Consider the following 21,353-nt stretch of genomic DNA (forward strand, 5'->3'; position numbering starts at 1 on the left):
TGAACTCCAAATTGAAAAAAGTATGTCAGTCCTTTATTACTAAACAAGCAAAGACAAACAATCTTATAGCGATAAAAGACTAACAAAACTAAATTAGCGATATAGTGAAACAAGATTAATTAGTGTTCAAATTAGAATAATTAAGTGAGCGGCGAACAAAAAAAAATTAACCCCTGGCTCACTCCCTCTCAACTAAACAAATCTAGCTAACTAGGATATAACCATATAACAATTACAGCACGGAAACAGGCCATCTCGTCCCTTCTAGTCCGTGCCAAGCGCTTACTCTCACCTAGTCCCACCGACCTGCACTCAGCCCATAACCCTCCATTCCTTTCCTGTCCATGTAGCTATCCAATTTAACTTTAAATGACAACATCGAACCTGCCTCAACTACTTCTGCTGGAAGCTCGTTCCACACAGCTACCACTCTCTGAGTAAAGAAAATCCCCCTCATGTTACCCCTAAACCTTTGCCCTTTAACTCTCAACTCATGTCCTCTTGTTTGAATCTCCCCTACTCTCAATGGAAAAAACCTATCCACGTCAACTCTATCTATCCCCCTCATAATTTTAAATACCTCTATCAAGTCCCCCCTCAACCTTCTACGTTCCAAAGAATAAAGACCCAACTTGTTCAACCTTTCTCTGTAACTTAGGTGATGAAAGCCAGGTAACATTCTAGTAAATCTTCTCTGTACTCTCTCTATTTTGTTGACATCTTTCCTATAATTCGGTGACCAGAACTGTACACAATACTCCAAATTTGGCCTTACCAATGCCTTGTACAATTTCAACATTACATCCCAACTCCTATACTCAATGCTCTGATTTATAAAGACCAGCATACCAAAAGCTTTCTTCACCACCCTATCCACATGAGGTTCCGCCTTCAGGGAACTATGCACCATTATTCCTAGATCCCTCTGTTCTACAGCATTCTTCAATGCTCTACCATTTACCATGTATGTCCTATTTTGATTTGTCCTACCAAAACGTTTCACCTCACATTTATCAGCATTAAACGCCATCTGCCATCTTTCAGCCCACTCTTCTAACTGGCCTAAATCTCTCTGCAAGCTTTGAAAACCTACTTCATTATCCACAACGCCACCTATCTTAGTATTATCTGCATACTTACTAATCCAATTTACCACCCCATCATCCAGATCATTAATGTATATGACAAACAACATTGGATCCAGTACAGATCCCTGAGGCACACCACTAGTCACCGGCCTACAATCTGACACACAGTTATCCACCACTACTCTCTGGCATCTCCCATCCAGCCACTGCTGAATCCATTTTACTACTTCAATATTAATACCTAATGATTGAACCTTCCTAACTAACCTTCCGTGTGGAACCTTGTCAAAGGCCTTACTGAAGTCCATATAGACAACATCCACTGCTTTACCCTTATCAACTTTCCTAGTAACCTCTCGAAAAAATTCAATAAGATTTGTCAAACATGACCTTCCACGCACAAATCCAAGTTGACTGTTCCTAATCAGACCCTATCTATGCAGATAATTATATATACCATCTCTAAGAATACTTTCCATCAATTTACCCACCACTGACGTTGAACTCACAGGCCGATAATTGCTAGGTTTACTCTTAGAACCCTTTTTAAACAATGGAACAACATGAGCAATATGCCAATCCTCTGGCACCATCCCCGTTTCTAATGACATTTGAAATATTTCTGTCAGAGCCCCTGCTATTTCTACACTAACTTCCCTCAAGGTCGTAGGGAATATCCTGTCAGGACCTGGAGACTTATCGACTTTTATATTCCTTAAAAGCACCAGTACTTCCTCTTCTTTAATCATCATAATTTCCATAACTTCCCTACCTGTTTCCCTGACCTTACACAATTCAATACCCTTCTGCTTAGTGAATAGCGAAGAAAAGAAATCGTTCAGAATCTCCCCCATCTCTTTTGGCTCCACACATAGCTGTCCACTCTGATTCTCTAAGGGACCAATTTTATCCCTCACTGTCCTTTTGCTATTAATGTAACTGTAGAAACACTTCGGATTTATTTTCACCTTACTTGCCAAAGCAACCTCATATCTTCTTTTAGCTTTTCTAATTTCTTTCTTAAGATTCTTTTTACATTCTTTATATTCCTTGAGCACCTCATTTATTCCGTGCTGCCTTTATTTATTGTAGACATCTCTCTTTTTCCGAGCCAAGTTTCCAATATCCCTTGAAAACCATGGCTCTCTCAAACTTTTAACCTTTCCTTTCAACCTAACAGGAACATGGAGATTCTGTACCCTCAAAATTTCACCTTTAAATGACCTCCATTTCTCTATTACATCCTTCCCATAAAACAAATTGTCCGAATCCGCTCCTTCTAAATCCTTTCGCATCTCCTTAAAGTTAGCCTTTCTGCAATCAAAAATCTCAACCCTGGGTCCAGACCTATCCTTCTCCATAATTATATTGAAACTAATGGCATTGTGATCGCTGGACCCGAAGTGCTCCCCAACACATACCTCCGTCACCTGACCTATCTCATTCCCTAACAGGAGATTCAACACTGCCCCTTCTCTAGTTGGTACCTCTATGTATTGATGCAAAAAACTATCCTGCACACATTTTACAAACTCCAAACCATCCAGCCCTTTTACAGTATGGGCTGCCCGGTCGATGTGTGGAAAATTAAAATCTCCCACAATCACAACCTTGTGCTTACTACAAATATCTGCTATCTCCTTACAAATTTGCTCCTCCAATTCTCGCTCCCTATTTGGTGGTCTATAATACACCCCTGTAAGTGTTACTCCACCTTTCTCATTCCTCAATTCCACCCAAATAGCCTCCCTAGATGAGCCCTCTAATCTATCCTGCCAGAGCACCACTGTAATATTTTCTCTGACAAGCAATGCAACACCTCTCCCTCTTGTCCCACCGATTCTATCACACCTGAAGCAATGAAATCCAGGAATATTTAGTTGCCAATCACACCCCTATTGTAACCATGTTTCACTAATAGCTACCACATCATACTTCCAGGTATCAATCCACGCTTTAAGCTCATCCACCTTTCTTACAATGCTCCTAGCATTAAAATAAATGCATTTAAGAAATTTTCCACCTCTTACTCTCTGTTTATCACTAACGGTGCAAACAACTTTACTATTTTCTTTTTCCTCCTTCTCCCCTACATCTGTTCCTACACTCTGGTTCCCCTCCCCCCTTGTATCTAGTTTAAATCCACTGGAGCCTCTCTAGCAAACCTACCTGCAAGAATATTTGTCCCCCTCCAGTTCAGATGTAAACCGTCCCGCCGGAACAGGTCCCACCTTCCCTGGAAAACTGCCCAATTATCTGTAAATATGAAGTCCTCCCTCCTGCACCATGTCTTCAGCCACGTGTTGATCTGCGCTATCTTACTATTTCTAAACCCGCCTGCATGTGGCACTGGTAGCAATCCTGAGATTGCTATCCTGGACGTCCTGTCCTTTAACTTGGCGCCTAACTCCCTAAACTCACCTTTCAGGACCTCCTCACTCTTCCTACCCACGTTATTGGTCCCTATATGGACCACTCATCCAGCTGCTCACCCTCCCTCTTGAGAATACTGAGAACTTGATCAGAGGTATTGCGGACCTTGGCACCAGGGAGGCAATAGACCATCCAGGATTCTCGATCTCTTCCACAGAACCTCTTATCTGTCCCCCTAACTATTGAATCCCCTATCACTACTGCTCTCCTCTTTTCCCTCCTTCCCTTCTGAGCTGAGGGTCCCGTCTCGGTGCCAGAGTCGCAACCAGTGCAACTTGTCTCCCAGGTAGGTCATCCCCATCAACAGTATCCAAAACGATGTACTTATTATTGGTGGGAACGGCCACAGGGGTGCTCTGCTCATTCTGTCTATTCCCCTTCCCTCTCCTGGCAGTCACCCAGCTACCAGTCTCCTGACTCTTAGGGGTGACTATCCCCCTGTAACTCCTGTTTATTCCTGCCTCTGCCTCCTGAATGTTCCGAAGTTCATCCAGCTCCAGCTCCAGTTCCCTAACTCGGTTTGTCAGGAGCTGCAACTGGATTCACCTTTTACAGGTTTAGTCATCAGGGACGATTGTGCTCGCCCTGACTTCCCATATATTCCCATATAGTCCCATATATATAGGGAGCACTCAGCTGCCCTAACTGCTGCTTCCATTACCTTCTCTTAAGGTAATTAGATTTATTAAAGGAACTTAACCGGCCTTACCTCACTTGGAGTGAAGCTGGTCCTCAGCCTCTGCTGGCCGAAGCCTCAGGAGCCAAAGCCTTCCTACTCTGTCTCCCACCACTCCGTCGCCCACTGCGGATAAGGTGAAAAAATATAAAAGTATACTCATTTGCTTCTACCACCCCCTAACCCACATGACAAATTACCGAAATGCATAATATACGCGCAACACAATGTAGACAGAAAATAGATACTTGGCTCCTACAGGGTCAAATGCTGGCTCCTGTGTCTATAACGTTCCTATAAGACATTTGACACTGATGTTACATTTTCTGATTCCCATCCTACAGAAGTTAATCTGATAGAGTGCTCACTTGTCATTTTTAGAATTTAGCAGCTATTTATTCATTAATTTAAATGGTCATCATCCAGATGGCAATAGCTGAGCACTGGGTTTGCCTCTGCAGTAACGATGGAACTCACCCCACTGGTACGGTCTCATCTCACCCATTGGCCTCAGGGCTTGGCATTGAAGCTGACAACTCCAGATTAGCAGCATTTCCAGATTGTGTTCGAACCAGGCACTTTTGATATTGGAAACATCAGCCTGTAATGTTAGTTCAGTTCTCTACCAGATACTACTTGGAGCTGCTGAGTATTTACAACCTTTTCTGTTTTTATATGAATAAAAACAGAAAGCTTGTTCATCTGAGAACAGTTTGTGTACCTGCTGTGCATAAGTTAGCTGCTGAATTTCTTTATATTGCAAAAGTAATTGCACCTTCAGATCTTAAACTAAAGTAGTTTGGAACGTCGTGAGCTTGCTATATGACTGCAAATTTATTATTCTCATTGACAGTTGTAAGATTCTGAGAGGGTTTGACATGGTGGAAGTTGAGAAGTTGGCAGGAATATTCTCAGGATAGTGGGATTATCTGTGTAAGACAAAATTCCTGAGGGACTTCTTCACTCAGAGGTCTATGAATCTTAGGAATTCTTCTTCACCAGAAGGAGCTGTTGGTGCTCAGTTACTGATTATTTCAAGATGGAGATTGACCAAATTGGCAGTTTGATGGGTTATAGAAATTAGGTGGGAATTAGCTGTTGAAAACACCATCGGAGTCTCTTTCCCTCCTCCCCCAATTCAGATCATATATCAGAAGCACTGCATATGCAGTGTTTCCAGCATCGTCAAATTCCTCTCCCGTCCTTCCCACAATCTCCTTGTGGAAGGTACCACAGCATAAGAATCAGATCTGTCAATACTTCCCCCAGGCAGTTAGATTTTTTAATACCCTTCTCTCATCCAGAACACACGTACAGCCTGTCTGAATGCCCTGAGGCCTCTACACCATTCCCAACACCCCAACTCACAGAAAGATTCTCATCCTGCACTGGTCATCTTTCCATTTTATATTGCAGCTGTTTCATATATCTATACCACTGCTTGTTTTACTACAATAGTGCCAACAACATTATACTGTCTTGCATAAACATGCTCCTCACATTTTATGTCAACCTGTTAACCTTCAGGCTACAGTATGCCACTCTGGGACTTGTGTAAATAGTATTTCTGTGCTGCATCGTAACTATGTGTGATGTGTGTGACTATGTGTACTTTCTTGCATCTTGGCCCCAGAGAAACAATGTTTCGTTTAGCTGTACACATGTGAATAGTTGAATGACAATAAACTTCAACATGAACTTGAACTTGAAAGTGAAGTTGGGATGGAAGATTGCCCTCTTAAATCTTGAACAGGGGCTGCCCAAAACATAAAGAATGCTAAGAGAAAGAATAAAGGATGAAATCCATGTGGATTTGGTTGAAGAATTGTGACAGCTGTTTCTATCATCCGTGTAATGGAGTGATAATATTTCCTTACTCTTTCATGTATATCAACTTGACTTTAATAGATAAATGTCATATGAAATGGTGATTTCTATCATTACCTGAATCACAAGTACAACAAACAATTCAAACCATGAAAATTCCAAGTATGATCATCCAAATTGTGTTCATTTCCTCAAATACCCTGGAGACAACAAGGAACACTTACAAATTGACTGTTTCCACAGATGTGTAAAACCTTTCAGCTGTTTGAACAAAGTATCTGAGAATTGCAGTAGCAATTCCTGAATATCCATATCAGACGAAACCTCTTTAGTACAAATTCCTGTCAGAATGTGTTTTTTTGCAGAAAGAAACTACATTATTTGTCATTGTAAACTTTATCTGATGCTCTTGTGAAATCATTTTACCATTTATGTGGGTTTATCGTAATTAGCTTTGATTCTACAACAAATTCTTCTGTTTATTTTTTTCTTTGAAATAGGATGTTACATTTCAGTGCATTGTAAAAGAGCCAGAAATTACATAATCACATTAATATTACTAACAAAGGATCACAAACATATGTTGCAAACTTGTAAATAATGTTTAATTACGCATTAGACCATTGCGATAAAAAATGAACTGCTTTTATAAAAAAAAGAATATTTTTCTCCAGGAATAAAGAATAATGATAAAACTCTCAATTCAATATAATTATTGAATGAGTATAGTTTTGCAAATAAACTCATTATATAACCAATATGTAAATACTGATAACATCATGTGATATGATGCATTATTATGTGTTGAATAATGCACTGGAAAATATCCCTGGTTTATGATCCCAGCTAGGATTGTGCTCAAAGATTTCCTGTTGGTGACAAAATTGTGAAGACAGTGGAAGAGCATCTCATACTTTATTTATTATACCTTATTTATAATCTGGATGAAGCATTAGAAATTAATTCAAGTGTCATGTAGAATTATATTATCACTTATTACTGGTGTATAACCATATAGTAGCACCATTAGAAAAAGTAACGCTGGAGGAACTCAGAGGTCAGGCAACATCTATAGAAATGAATCTATGAAAAATATCTATTTCAGATAGTTCAGGTGTTACATGCTAAACTACAAAATATAGTTTCAATTTATCAGCATATTTTATTATTCAAACCTTTGAATGATGACATACAGATTAGTATTAACTGTTTTCTATTCACCCCTCAGGTTTATGATGAACGTATCCTGGAATGGCAGAGATCTCTCCTTCACTCGGGATGGGTATCAGTCCAACCCAAAGCTAGTGGTGATAGTATTGAACAAAGAGCGTACCTGGGAAAAGGTAAGTTTCGCACCTTGTTTCATTTCGATTTGGGAGACAAGGTGTCCCATTTCTGCTTCAGGGTCATCCAATTTGACTTTCAACATGTTTCATGTAAGCAACCATATTTTAACATCAGTGAAATGTTCTGCTTTTCATATGCTTACCTGAATGTGCGGTGTTTGGATTCTCCACAGAATTATGATTATTACTCAATAACAGGACAAGTTGGAAAGTTGGCTTTCATTTTCCCTCTTCTTCTTGTTACTATCAGTTCTTTCTGAAAGGCAGCATTCTCCCACTCCAAACCACTCTCTGTGACTAACTGCACACTCAAGTGGGAAGAACCATAGCTCTTCGAGTGAGATGCCATAAAACACTTCCTTCTTCAATGTTAAATAAGCATAATTGTCTGTCCCAATGGCACTGTAGGGTGTGCTTAATATTCCAAAATATGTTATTGAGCACAGAACATAGAACAGTACGGCGCAGTACAGGCAAATTGGCCCCTATGTTGTGCTGACCTTTTAACCTACTCAAGATCAATCTAACCCTTCCCTCCCACATAGCCCTCCATTTTTTACTAAACACTAAGTACTTTATTGCATCAGTTTTATTTCTTCAAATTAAGAATTTGTAATAAATATTTTATTAGAACTATGTTCTTATACATTAATGGAATATGCCCAGTTTTCTCAGAGACAAATACTTCATTGTTGGTGTCAGTGTGTTCCACACATATCCACTACTGAGACAGCTTAAACATACCTTTAATGCTATGTATATTGTAATATACTGTATGTGTGCTCAATGGGTTCTTAATTTCTAATGAAGCCTATTGCAGAGATAGAGGGTCATACATTTGACACATGAAGTGCTCAAACATGCTTGTATATTCAGGGCTCTTCACTGACTCTGATAACTCTTACAAAATGATTGCAATTTAAAAATTAGCTGATCGCAAGACAAACTTCCTTTAAGGGGTGACCATAAACTAACAATCTTTGTTCTCAACCAATATTAAACAGTCCGCACTTTACTCACTATTTGTAAGAATATGAAAATCTAAACCAGTTTTGCATAATTCCAATCTTAGCCGAGTCCTTGCTTTCTGCATGTTTGGTAATCTACATAAAGATATCAGTGTTACTTGTGTATAAGTTGTAGCTTCATCAGATATTGTTGGAGTTTCATTCATCTTGGACCTCAGCAATATAAATGCTGCCTCCACTTGAACAATGTTGAACCTACTTCAGAGAAAATGTGTATTACATTCCACTTTGCTATTCTCTTGTGTTCCACTACTATTAAGTGGAGGACATATAGAAGAAGAAGAAGAAAGCCCTTAACTCCGAGTGGAGTCATCAGGATGACGTCATGACAGCATTTTTTTTAGCAGGCTTTCTTATTTTTACGAGGCTGAGTTGCTAGCTCGACCCAGCACGGATGGAAAGTGTGCAAGGGAGCCGGCTGGATTCGAACTCGGGAGCCTTCGCTCTGAAGTCCAGCGCTGATGCCACTATGCCACTAGCCAGCACGGTGGAGATATACTTCACAGAATTTCTCTCCAACCTGCGTGATATTTTCTAGGCCAGTATATCACTACTATTTGTTCATCATCCCTTCTTTTCATCTCCATTCTGTGGAGAGATCTTCATACGTGAAGTCTGATATATATGGAACTTGCAACTTGTCTCATAATGTTTTTTTTTTACTGACTGGCCTTCAAGTTTCCTTCCAAACTAGGCTGGATGAAACTTCACAGGGCTTTGATTCTTCTATTCATTAATATTTCAACAATAGTATATCCTGTTGTGGACTGTTCATTTGTCCTACAGATTAGGAGAAATGCTGCAAGTCTATGTTACATAGTGAAATTTGAATGACATTCCATAGCCCACTTCTTCTTTCACTGTGCAAACTAACCTTTCTGCCTTCCCATTGATAAGAAATAAAGGACTGCTTTATTCTAACACACTCAAATTGCTGAGGAAATCTGGATTTGGTGGAATGGACTTGCTCTTGAAGTTCATAAATTATGATCATAACATATTGTACATCATTAGGTGAGCCATCCTACATTGTTGATTATGTCCATTCAATAAATAGTTCATTTAGCCACTGCCTTCATAGTTATTATACAGACGTACCTAAGTATTCCATTCAAAGTATCTTCTCCATAATTTTCTTCAGTTATTTTTTACGATGGCTTTTGCCCAGGTTAGGGGAGTTCATATCTGGAGGTCATAAGTTTAAGGTGAGAGGGGAAAGATTTAAAGGGTACCCAAGGGGCCAGTTTTTCACTCAGAGGGTGGTGTGTGTACGTAAGGAGTTGGCAAAGGAAGTAGTAGAGGAGGTACAATTGCATATATTTAAATACTTTTAGAGGGATAGAAAAAGTTTAAAGTTCAAAGTATTTTTTATCAAAGTACATATATGTCACCATTTACAACCCTGAGATTCACTTTCTTGTGGGCATGCTCAATAAATCCAAAATAGAATATTGGATTTAGTGCATGTTTAGAGGTATATGTGCAAAACGCAGGCAAACGGGACTAGCTGAGGTAGATAACTTACTCGGCATGGATGAATTGGGCTGCGTAATCTATGAGTCTGTCATAATTCTGCGTCCCCCACTTTCGACAGCTGTGGTTGATGGACAGTTCATCGTGTCTGTATTATAAATACATGATAGTGTAGATGGACCTCATTCTGATACACAGGATATCCAACAACATAGCAAACCCTATGTTGGTCTTGAACCTACCATCTCACCATAGCACTGACATGAAGACCACTGATGCCTCTTCAGAACTAACTTGAAAAGAACATTATCTCAGAGTAATTGTTCATATTCTTGGCCTTTGCAATGTTTTCTGCAAAACATATAGTAATATTGTTGTTATAATTGTCTGCCTTCTGCTTTCAGAATAAGTCAGTAAAATATCCTTCTCCCAAAGCCAAGGGAGTTCCGTAACTATTTTTTTCAGTGATCACTTTGAAATATTTATAGAGCCACTTTTTGTTGAAAGCTTTTATGAAGTTCTGTATTTGGAACACAATTACTACAGGAGTCTGACGGCTTTCTCTATAGAATGCAGTCATTTTTGACATGCAAATTCTTTCACTTGGTAAATATAGGTACAGTATAGCAACTTCGTTGCTATAGAATTGTGGAAAATTTTCAAAGAAAAAAAATGGTTGAACCCACTATGGGAAAGGCTAATCTGGATTGGGTGTTGTGTAATGAACCAGATTTCATTAGGAAGCTTAAGGTAAAGGAACCCTTAGGAACCAATGATCATAATATGATAGACTTCACCTTGCAATTTGAGAGGGAGTAGCTAAAGTATATCAGTATTACAGTGGAGTAAAGGGAATTATAGAGACATGAGAGAGGAGCTGGCCGAAGTTGATTAGGAGCAGACACTTGCAGGCATGATGGCAGAAGTTTCTGGGAAAAATTCGAAAGCATAGTATAGATACATCCCAAAGAAGATGAGGTATTCTAAAGGCAGGGTCATGCAACCATGGATGACAAGGGAAGTCAAATGCAACATAAAAATAAAAGAGAGTGTATATAATAAAGCAAAAATTAATAGGAAGTTAGAGGATTGGGAATCTTTTAAAAACCAACAGAAAGCAACTGAAAACCCGTAAGGAAGGAAAAGATGAAATATGAAGGTAAGCAAGCCAATAATATCAGAGAGAGTACCAAATATTTTGAGATATATAAAGAGTAAAAGACAGCCAAGAGTGGATATCGGACCACTGGAAAATGATGCTGGAGAGGTAATAATGGGAGTCACGGAAGTCACGGCGAACATGGCGGACAAACAAAATAAGTATTTTGCATCCATCTTCACTGTGGAGGACTCCAGTAGCATGCTGGAAGTTCAAAAGTGTCAGGGGGCAGTTGAGTGAGTGCAGTTGCTATTACCAGGGAGAAGGTGCTTGGGAAGCTGAAAGGTCTGAAGGTAGATAAATCACCTGGACCAGATGGATTGCACTTCAGGGTTTTGAAAGAGGTAGCTGAAGAGATTAAGGAGGCAGTAGTAATGATCTTCTAAAAATCACTAGATTGTGGGATGGTTCTGGAAGAGTGGAAAACTGCAAATATCACTCCACTCTTCAAGAGGGGAGGAAGGCAGGAGAAAGGAAATTACAGGCTAGTTAGCCTGACCTCAGTGGTTGGAAGGATGTTGGAGTCAATTGTTAAGGATGTGATTTCAGAGTACTTGGAGGCAGATGATAAAATTGGCCAAGTCAGCATGGTTTCTTTTAGGGAAATCCTTGCCTGACAAATCTGTTGGAATTCTTTGAAGAAATAACAAGCAGGATAAATAAAGGAGAATCAGTAGATGTTGTGTACTTGGATTTCAGAAGGCTTTTGACAAGGTAGTGCATATGAGGCTGTTTAACAAGAAAAGAGCTGATGGTATTACAGGAAAGATACTAGCATGGATAGAGGATTGATTGATTGGCAGGAGGCAAAAAAGGGAATAAAGGGAGCTTTTTCTGGTTGGCTGCTCGTGACTAGTGGCGTTCTACAAGGGACTGTGTTGGGACTGGTTGTTTTTATATTATATGTCAACAATTTGGATGACAGAATTGATGGCTTTGCAGATGATACGAAGATAGGTGGAGGGGCAGGTAGTGTTGAGGAAGCAGGGAGGCTGCAGTAGAACTCAGACAGATCAGAAGAATGGACAAAGAATTGGCAGATGTAATACAGCATCGGGAAGTGTATGCACTTTGCATTTTGGTGGAAGGAGCAAAAGGCTAGACTATTTTCCAAACAGGCAGAAAATACAAGAATCCAAGGTGCAAAGAGACTTGAGAATCCTTGTACAGGTTGAGTCGGAGGTGAAGAAGGTAAATGCAATGTTATCATTCATTTTGAGAAGACTAGAATATAAAAGAAGGATGTAATGCAAAGGCTGTATAAGGCATTGGTGAGGCCAGACCTTGAGTATTGTGAGCAATTTTGGGCTCCTTTTCTAAGAAATGATGTGCTGGCATTGAAGAGGGTTCAGAGGAGGTTCACAAGGATGATTTCAGGAGTGAAATGGTTATCACATGAGGAACGTTTGATAGCTCTGGGGCTGTACTTGCTGAAATTCAGAAGAATGAGGGGGGATCTCGTTGAAACCTTTTGAACATTGAAAGGCCTAGACAGAGTAGATGTGGAAAGGATGTTTCACATGGTGTGAGAGTCTAGGACAAGAAGGCACAGCCTCAGGATAGAGGGGTGCCCTTTCAAAACAGAGATGCAGAGAAATTTCTTTAGCCAAAGAGTGGTGAATTTGTGGAATTTGTTGCCATATGCAGCTGTGGAGACCAAGTCAATGGGTGTATTTAAGGCAGAGATTGATAGGTTCGTGATTGGACATGGCATCAAAGGTTATGGGGAGAAGGCTGGAAACTGGGGTTGAGGAGGAGAAAGAAAAAAGGATCAGCCATGATTGAATGGTAGAGCACACTCGATGGGCCAGATGGCCTAATTCTGCTCCTGTGTCTTATGGTCTATCTAGCTATCTGTCTGTCTTTTTATTTATTTGTTTGTTTGTTTGTTTGTTTGTTTATTTATTTATTTATTTCTGTATTTGCACGGTTTGTCTTCTTTTGCACATTGGTTGTTTGTCAGTCTTTGTGTGTAGTTTCTCATTGATTCTTTTGTACTTCTTTGTTCTATTGTGAATGCCTGCAAGAAAATGAATCTCAAGGTCATATATGGTGACATATATGTACTTTGATAATAAATTGACTTTGAGCTTTTTGAACATTGAGATTCTTTTCAGATGACGGACACACAGAACATACCCTTAGAATATTGGTTCAGAGTGAATGAAGCTTAAAAGAATTAGCACTAGTAAAAATAAGTATTAGATCAGCGAGTAGAACTGAAAATTTTAAATCCTCAGGTCTTCAGGATTTTTTTTATATAACATTTTGAAGGAGGTGGCTATTAGTATTCTATTTACTTTGAAGTACCTCACAGATTGCAAGATAGCAAATGTGAATCCACTTTCTAAGAAAAGAACGAGAGAGAATTGAAGGAAACAACAGAGGGTTAGGCTGACATCAGAGGAAGGGAGAGTGCTGAAGCCTTTTATTAAGGAAGTGATAACAAGGAATTAAGTACAAAATAGGATTGAGCAGAGTTAATATAGATTTACGAGAGGGAGATTATTTTGGTAAATATGTTAAAATGTTTTATGTTTGTTACCAGCAAAATAAATAAAGGCAAATTAGCTGATGTGATGTACCTGGATTTTCAAAAGGTATTTGATTGGGGTACCACACTGAGAATTTTAAGTGAAGTTTGACTACATTCTATTGCAGACTATATACTGATGTGGATTGTGTGTAGGTTAATGGACAGAAATTTCTGAGTCGGATTCTAATCCATTCATTTATTTATCACATGTACACTGAAACTGGAATGAAATGTGCTGCTTGCGTTAACAACCAACACAACCTACAAATGTGTCCACAAGAGTCCCCACACACTCCAGTGCCAACATAGCATGCTCGCTATGCTCGCAGAACAACACAAGCAACAGGCATATCAGAACAACAGCAGAACAAGCCTCTCCCTCATCTACCCACACACACAGGCAACCTTCCAACATCAGCACAGGCTCAGGCTCACCGTTGGGCCTCCAGCCTCCAGCGGACTTGTGGACTCGAAGACATTGGGCCTTCGATGTCCCCAACGGACTTGCAGGCTCGCAGGCCTTTAAAAGTCGAGAACAAAACACAGGGCATCACAGTAACGCAGTAGTTAGCATGGCACTATGACAGCTCAGGCCATTGAAGTGTGGAGTTCAATTCTGGCATCCTGTGTAGGAAAGTTTGTACATTCTTCCCATGTGAACATGGGTTTCCTCTGGGTGCTCCAGTTTCCTCCCACAGTCTAAAGACATACCAGTTAGTGGCTAATTGCTCAGTGTAACTTGTCCTGTGATTAGGCGAGGGTTAAATAAGAGGGTTGCTGGGTGATGTGGCTCGTTGGATCAGAAGGGTCTGTTCCACACTATATCTCTGAATAAATAAATAAAAATGATCGGACCGTTCTGTGTTGGATGGCTAGATAGATAGACAGGTACTTTATTAATCCCAAAGGAAATTACAGTGTCACAGTAGCATTACAAGTGCACAGAGATGCAAATATTAGAAGAGAAGTGAGAAAGAATAAAAAATAAGTTCCCTCAAAGAGTATACAGGAGGGGGACAGCACTTCTCCAGCATGGGTTGACTCATTCTGGAGCCTAATGGCCGAAGGTAAGAATGACCTCATATAGCACTCTTTGAAGCAGCGAAATTGTCTTAGTCCATCGCTAAAAGTGCTCCTCTGTTCAGCCAAGGTGGCATGCAGGGGGTGAGAACCACCCATAGGCAAACGACAGCTGCCGCGACTGGCGCAGTGGACGCAGTTGTTCACAATCTGTATCAGTGATTTGGATGAGGAGATCAAGAGTGATATGTGCAGGTCTGCTGATGATATTCTTAGCTAGGTGGTCGTGTGAGCTGTATTGAAGTGACAGGGAGGCTTCAGTGGATGGAAAAAAAATTAAATTAGTGGGCAGGGACCTGGCAGAAGAAATGTGATATAGAAAAATGTGAGCTCATAGCTTTTAGTAGAAGAAAGAAAGGTGCAGCTCATGAGAAGAATCTGAGTGAGTGTCTTTATACTCAGGCAACAACCTGCTGGAGGATCTCAGAGGGCAGAGCCATATTTGTGATTGGTGGGGTGGTGAGGGGACGAACTATTAGTGCAATAAGCCTGAGAGTGGAGGGGCAGGTAGCTAGTATATACAAATTAGTGACAGTTACCTTTTTATGAATAATAAGCAGATAGGAAAACAAATAGCGTGTTAGCCTTTACTGCAGAAGGATTTGAGTAAAAAAATGTCGAATGCCTTGTTCTGATTATATCGGGTGCTGGTGAAATGGCGTCTGGATTATTGGATGCAGATCTGGTCTCCCTACCCAAATTTGGATGTACTTATGATAGGGGGAGTGCAGTAACTGATCAAAGGTTTTTCCTATGATGAATGACTGAGAAAATTGACCCAAGTGCTTTAGAATTTAGAGAAACGAGAAGTGATTGAGTTGACAAGAAAGAGGCAGAGTTGATATGTTTAGAACCAGAGTCATAGTCTGAAATGAAGTACTGGCCATCAGGAGAGAGCTTTTCCAGAGGGTTGTGAACCTTTGACATTCCCTACCCAAGAGGACAGTGGAGGCTCCATTACTATATGCAAGAGAGGTATAGGTGGGTTTTTAGGTATTAAAGAGATTGAGGGGTTAGAGGCAATATAATGGCTCAGAGGTGAACGATAAGCCATGATCTTCTTGTGGCGGAACAGACAGGGGGGACTGATTGGCTTTCCTGCCCCTGTTTCTCATATTCTTAAGAGGTGCAGTAAATTTCTAGGGTTTGTGGATAAAGCCAGTTAGATTAACATTCTATTCAAGTGTTGACAATGATCATGTTCTTAGTTTGGTTAAATAGCTTTTGGATCTGCAGACATGATGGTGTGTCCAGATTTTGAAGTCAAGATGACGATGGCAATCTACCTGAAGGTTTGTCTTGTTGAAGAGTTCATGACCAGTGTCATCTTCTGATCATGGTCGTGTTTAGAGCCCAAATGACCAGAAACACACTTCAACATTGGAACCATATTGTGTGTATTCTTCAGTTCAGTGTTGATGGTAAAACATATAAAGTGCAGCTTGCTCATAAGGATTCTCAAGGATGAAGACATTAATGATGACAACACTCTCCAGGAAACTGGATGTAGCAAAACCCATGGCCTTATTGATCAATCCATTTTAAGGAAGCAATAGTAGAAATGCAGATCACCCATAAAATAAACACAAGAGATTTTGCACAAGCTGGAAATTTGGAGGAACTCACATAAAATGTTGGAGCAACTCAGCAGGTCAGACAGCATCTATGGAGAGGAATAAAGAGTCAACGTTTTGTGCCGAGACCCTTCTTCAGGACTGGAAATTAAGGGGAAAGATGCCAGAATAAGAAGGTAGGGGAGGGGAAGGAGTACGAGCAAGAAGGTGGTAGGTGAAGCCAAGTGAGAGGGAAGGTTGGTGGGTGAGGGAGTGGGGATGAAGTGAGAAGCTAAGAGGTGTTAGGTGGAAAAGTTAAGGGCTGAAGAAGGAGGAATCTGATGGGAAAGGAGAGCGGACCAGGGGAGAAAGGGAAGGAGGCATGGAAGAGGGAGGTGATAGGCAGGTGAGGTGAAGAGAAGGGGAAAGAGGGAAGCCAGAATAGGGAGTGGAAAAGGAAAGAGGGGAGGGGGAGAAATTACTGGAATCGGGGAAAAATCAATGTTCATGCTGTCAGGTTGAAGGCTATCCAAACAGAATATGAGCTGTTGTTCCCCCCAGCCTGGAAGTGACCTCATTGTGGCAGTAGAGGAGGCCACGGACAGCCACGTAGGACATTACACCCGTCAAGTACGTAGTGAAAATCACTAAAGGATATAATACTGGTTTGATTGCTGCTGTTTCCAACTTGTTACTGAGCTGCCCCAGAGCAGAACCCTTTAAGCATTGCTTCAGGATTGGAGATAATTTTCACAAGTTGAAGGACAGATGGTTATTAGAGGGCTGGTACACAAATTGAGCATGCTTCTTTCCTGTCAAGGATATTTCATGTATCATATGGACTGGAGCCACTTTGGAGTCATAGATTATTAATCCATTTGCAAGCAGTCTGGAGCAGTATTTTACACTTGTAACTTGAGCACTGGACTTTACAGAAATTAATAGGTTGTGTGCTTCGAGAGGAACTACTGAGTGACAGATGACAGCCAAGCAGACTACAGAGACCTTCTCCTCCCTCGTGTTAGATATCTCATTCCGAATCAGCAAATCTGATAAGGCATCCTGCCAGGGCTGCTCTTTGAGGGAGTCTGCCAGCCAAGGATTGAGCTGGCCTCACGGCATCTGGGCTAAATCTGTTACATGGGTCTAATTTAAAACTTATCCCTCAGCTGCTCCTGATTGAGCAAGGCTTTGACTCAGAGGGACCATAACACTTGCAGGTGTGTAGAATTTGAAGGGCTACTACTGAAATTTGAAGGAATGTAATATCAACTGTGACAAGAATACACATAAATTAAGATGTAGCTGTCCTGTGCTGGCACCGGTGGGATCAGCAGTTGGTCTGCCACCTGTCTTCAGGAGAGAGAGAGATAAGGAAAACAATGGATCAGTATTTGGAGATGTTAATGAAGGAAGGAGAGCTGGCAAGAGCGGCTCCCCCCTTTGAACCCTGAACTGTTTGAAGTGATGGACAGGCAATACCCCAGCAGGGGGATAAAAAGGGACAGGTTCGCTAAGGCAGGACACACACACGACACCTGAGGTAACAAGACCCTGGAAGCGGTGCGTCTCTCACAAGTCAGTGGGAAGTACCGGGCCATAGACGCACAGGGTGGAAAGGCACGATCGACGGGAACCTGGTGTGTGTCCACCCTTGCCTGGGTGCCAGGTTCAGTGCAGGGAAACGATCGTATCTGGAAACGGAGGGGTCACGGTCGGTGACCTCAGATGACATCACAAAGGACTCGCCCGAAAGCTGACTGCGAAGGTCTGGAAACCTTGAATATTCATTCGTTTGCTCTCTCTCTCCTTCCCCCCCCACTGTCCATCGCCACGGCAGCGATTACTGCGAACTGAACTGAACTAAATTGAACTGAACTTTGCGTCACTTTGAAACTGGTCATTTACCCCTAGACAACGATAGAGCTTGATTAATCCTGTTATCTTAATTCTGTGTATATGTGTGTTTATCATTGCTGAACTGTTGCATTTATTATCCTTTTGATTAGAGTACTATGTTGCTTGTTTCTTTAATAAAACTTTCTTAGTTCTAGTAATCCAGACTCCAACTGAGTGATCCATTTCTGCTGGTTTGGCAACCCAGTTACGGGGTACGTAACATAAGTGGGGTTCTCGTCCGCGATTTTGAACGCTAAATTTGGGACGGAGTAAATTGATTGGGTCAAAATTCCCAAAAGAAAGAAAAGACAAACAGCAGAAATGGAGGCTGAGGAATTTATAAAGGCGCCGACCTTGGAGGCATTAGAGGATGCCAGGAAATCGGAATTGGTAGCTGTGGCCAAACTGTTGAATCTTGCTAAGGGGAAGTCGACAATGAGGAGAGAGGAGATACACAGAGCTATCGTAGAGCACTATGTATCTAAAGGTGTGTTTCCCCAAGGTGAGCTGGAGGTGGTGTCTATTGAAAAACCTGCTGGAGACGCGGTACAGGTGCAGCTTGAAAAACTGAGACTCGAGCACGAGTTCCGGGTACGGCAGTTGGAGCGAGAAGAGAAAGAGAGGGACAGACAGTTGGAGCAAGAAGAGAAGGAGAGAGAGTTAGAAAGGTGGGAGAAAGAGAAACAGTTAGAAAGGCAGGAGAGGGAGAGAGAGAGACAGCTGGAGCGAGAGGAGAAACAGAGGGAAAGGGAATTCGAGCTGGAGAAGTTAAAGATAAGGGCAGAGCAGAGACCCGTGCCGAACCAAGGTGGAGGGTTCCAGGCGACCCAGGAAGTTAGGCTGGTTCCCCCATTTGACGATACCGACGTGGATCGGTACTTTCTCCATTTCGAAAAAGTTGCTACAAGTCAGGACTGGCCGAGGGATAAGTGGGCTGTTTTACTTCAGAGTGTACTGAAAGGGAAAGCCCAACAAGCTTACTCAGCTTTGTCCGTGGAAGATGCCCAGAAGTATGAGGTGGTGAAAGAGGCCATCCTCAGGATTTATGAGTTGGTCCCGGAGGCATACCGGCAGAGGTTCCGGAATGCGAGGAAACAGTGGGACCGCACGTATTTAGAGTTTGCCAGTGAGATGCAGACATATTGTGAGCGTTGGTGCGCCTCGAAGGGGGTAGAGGGGGATTATGACAGACTGCTACAGCTGATCCTGATTGAGCAGTTTAAAGGTTGTGTCCCTGAGGGTATGAGACCCTACCTAGATGAGAAAGAGGCAGCCACGTTAGCCGCAACTGCTAAGTTAGCGGATGAGTATGCGTTGACGCATAAAATGAAGTTTGCCCCGAGTAAAGGCTACCAGAAGGGTAGTCAGGACGGCAGGGAGAGTCCGCCGGAAAAGTCAGAAAGTAAGCCGGGGACTAGTGAGAAGGATAAGGTAGACCGGGAGCAGTCCGGTAGGAAGTCTCCTGGGGTCATCTGTTATAATTGTGGGAAAGTCGGACACTTTGCGTCCAGGTGATTTGCCCCAAAGAAGGAGACGGGAAAAGGAAAAACGGCGATTTTGACTGGCTGTATCGAGCTGGTAAACGAACCGTTAGGGAAGGACAGGTCTGCCAAAGTTCAGGAAGGGCGCGAGAAGTTTATCTCGGCCGGATTGGTGTCAGTGAAGGAGGGGTTAAACCCAGTTCCAGTACGGATCTGGAGAGACACGGGAGCGTGTCATTCACTAATACTGAAGAGTGTATTAGAGTTTAGCTCAGAGACCCAGACTGGGGATGTCAAGGTCAAAGGTATTGGAGAAGGGACAGAGACAGTCCCTTTGCACCAGGTACACTTACAAAGCAACCTGGTCTCTGGACTAGTCACGATCGGGGTGAGGTCCGAATTACCGATGAAAGGCGTGGAAGTCTTGCTCGGTAATGACGTCGCCGGGGGAATTGTGTTCCCAGCCGTGAGATTGACAGGTCAGCCTGCCAGCATTGAGGCCCCGCCCATGGACTCACAGGTTCATCACTGGACCGCGGTAGTAAATTTAGCTGAGACGTTTCTGCCAGCCTTGTACGAGAAGGGGGTAGAAAGTGAAAAGAAGGAGTGTAGTGAAACAAGAGGTAGTGAGGGAGCTGAGACAGACTTAGCATTAGCCAGGAAGGAATTTGTGCAGGCACAGGAGCGAGACGAGGGGCTGATGGTTTTGGTGGAGGAGGAAGTGCTAAGGAAGAAAGGGAGACCAAGTACCGTACCCGCAGATGAGGAATGGGGGATGGTGCAAAAGAATTATGGGGATGAGATTTTTAACCTGGCCCACAAGGTACCCCCCGGTGGACAATTTGCGGTGCTGGAGGAAACAGTTGGTGGAATCATGAAAGTGGTTTACCGGCTGCCCAGGGGGAAGGATGTTATTGATTATGGCCGACGCGAACTGAGACGGTCACAGACTTTTGATATGCTAACAAACCTAGTCGGTGTTAGCGCGGAAATCAATGAAGCTAAGGGCCCCCTGATAAGAGAAAAAAACCATTTTGAAAAGATGAGTATGGTATCGACCAGATGGGAGAAGGCTATTGTTTTGGCCAGGTCTGCTGATAAGGTCTCTCCCTTAATCCCCGAACAAAGCGACTCTTTAGGAGAAGTAATTAAACGACTCGCACACGTGTGTTTGATTGTACCGAGGCGATGCAAAGAACTGGGACGTTGGGTGGTGTCTGTTACACTAGGTCAGCCTAGCAAGCAACAGCCCTATAGAATGAGTAATTCAGTGACTAAAGGGCTGACGAACACAGAGGTGTGTATTGGCAGTTTAATACGGCTGTCTGAAGCCAGCTTGATAGTGAACCTTGAAAAAAATGAGTTCGGCCACACGAAGGTCACTTACCTGGGAATTGTGGTGACACAGGGGCAGCTGGCAGCGATGCAAGCTACAGTGCAGGCTATCACTGACCTCCCAACCCCGACAGACAAGAGGGCCCTCAGAAATGGTGGGGTACCGTAGGAAGTTTTGCAATAACTCTGCGGTCACTACCCCTCCCCCTCCTACTAAGCCCTTGCGAGAGAAAACTAAGTCGGAATGGGTCGACCCTTGTTATTGTGGTCCGGGACAAAACCAAATGAGGGGTTACATTGATCGCAATTCATCAGTGTTTTTGACCACTATGAAGTTTGCTAAGTTGGAGCCTGGTCTAAGGGATTATTAACAACACATATAAAAGGAACAGAAAATGTGATGGCTGACTGTCTGTCAAGGTGTTGACAACTTCAAACT

The 21,353-nt window shown here is 42.1% G+C and overlaps 1 protein-coding gene across 3 annotated transcripts in view; it reads left to right on the forward strand.

Annotated features, from left to right (window-relative positions):
* grin2aa (glutamate receptor, ionotropic, N-methyl D-aspartate 2A, a) overlaps window positions 1-21,353 on the forward strand; it is a 315,483-nt gene that overhangs the window by 166,067 nt on the left and 128,063 nt on the right. For all 3 annotated transcript variants that reach the window (XM_063059218.1, XM_063059219.1, XM_063059217.1), the window contains exon 4: window positions 7,253-7,367. In XM_063059218.1, the coding sequence (XP_062915288.1) occupies window positions 7,253-7,367 (115 nt within the window). The remainder of the gene's footprint in view (window positions 1-7,252; window positions 7,368-21,353) is intronic.

Source organism: Mobula hypostoma, chromosome 9 (genome assembly GCF_963921235.1).
Source record: "Mobula hypostoma chromosome 9, sMobHyp1.1, whole genome shotgun sequence".
Classification (NCBI taxonomy): domain Eukaryota; kingdom Metazoa; phylum Chordata; class Chondrichthyes; order Myliobatiformes; family Myliobatidae; genus Mobula; species Mobula hypostoma.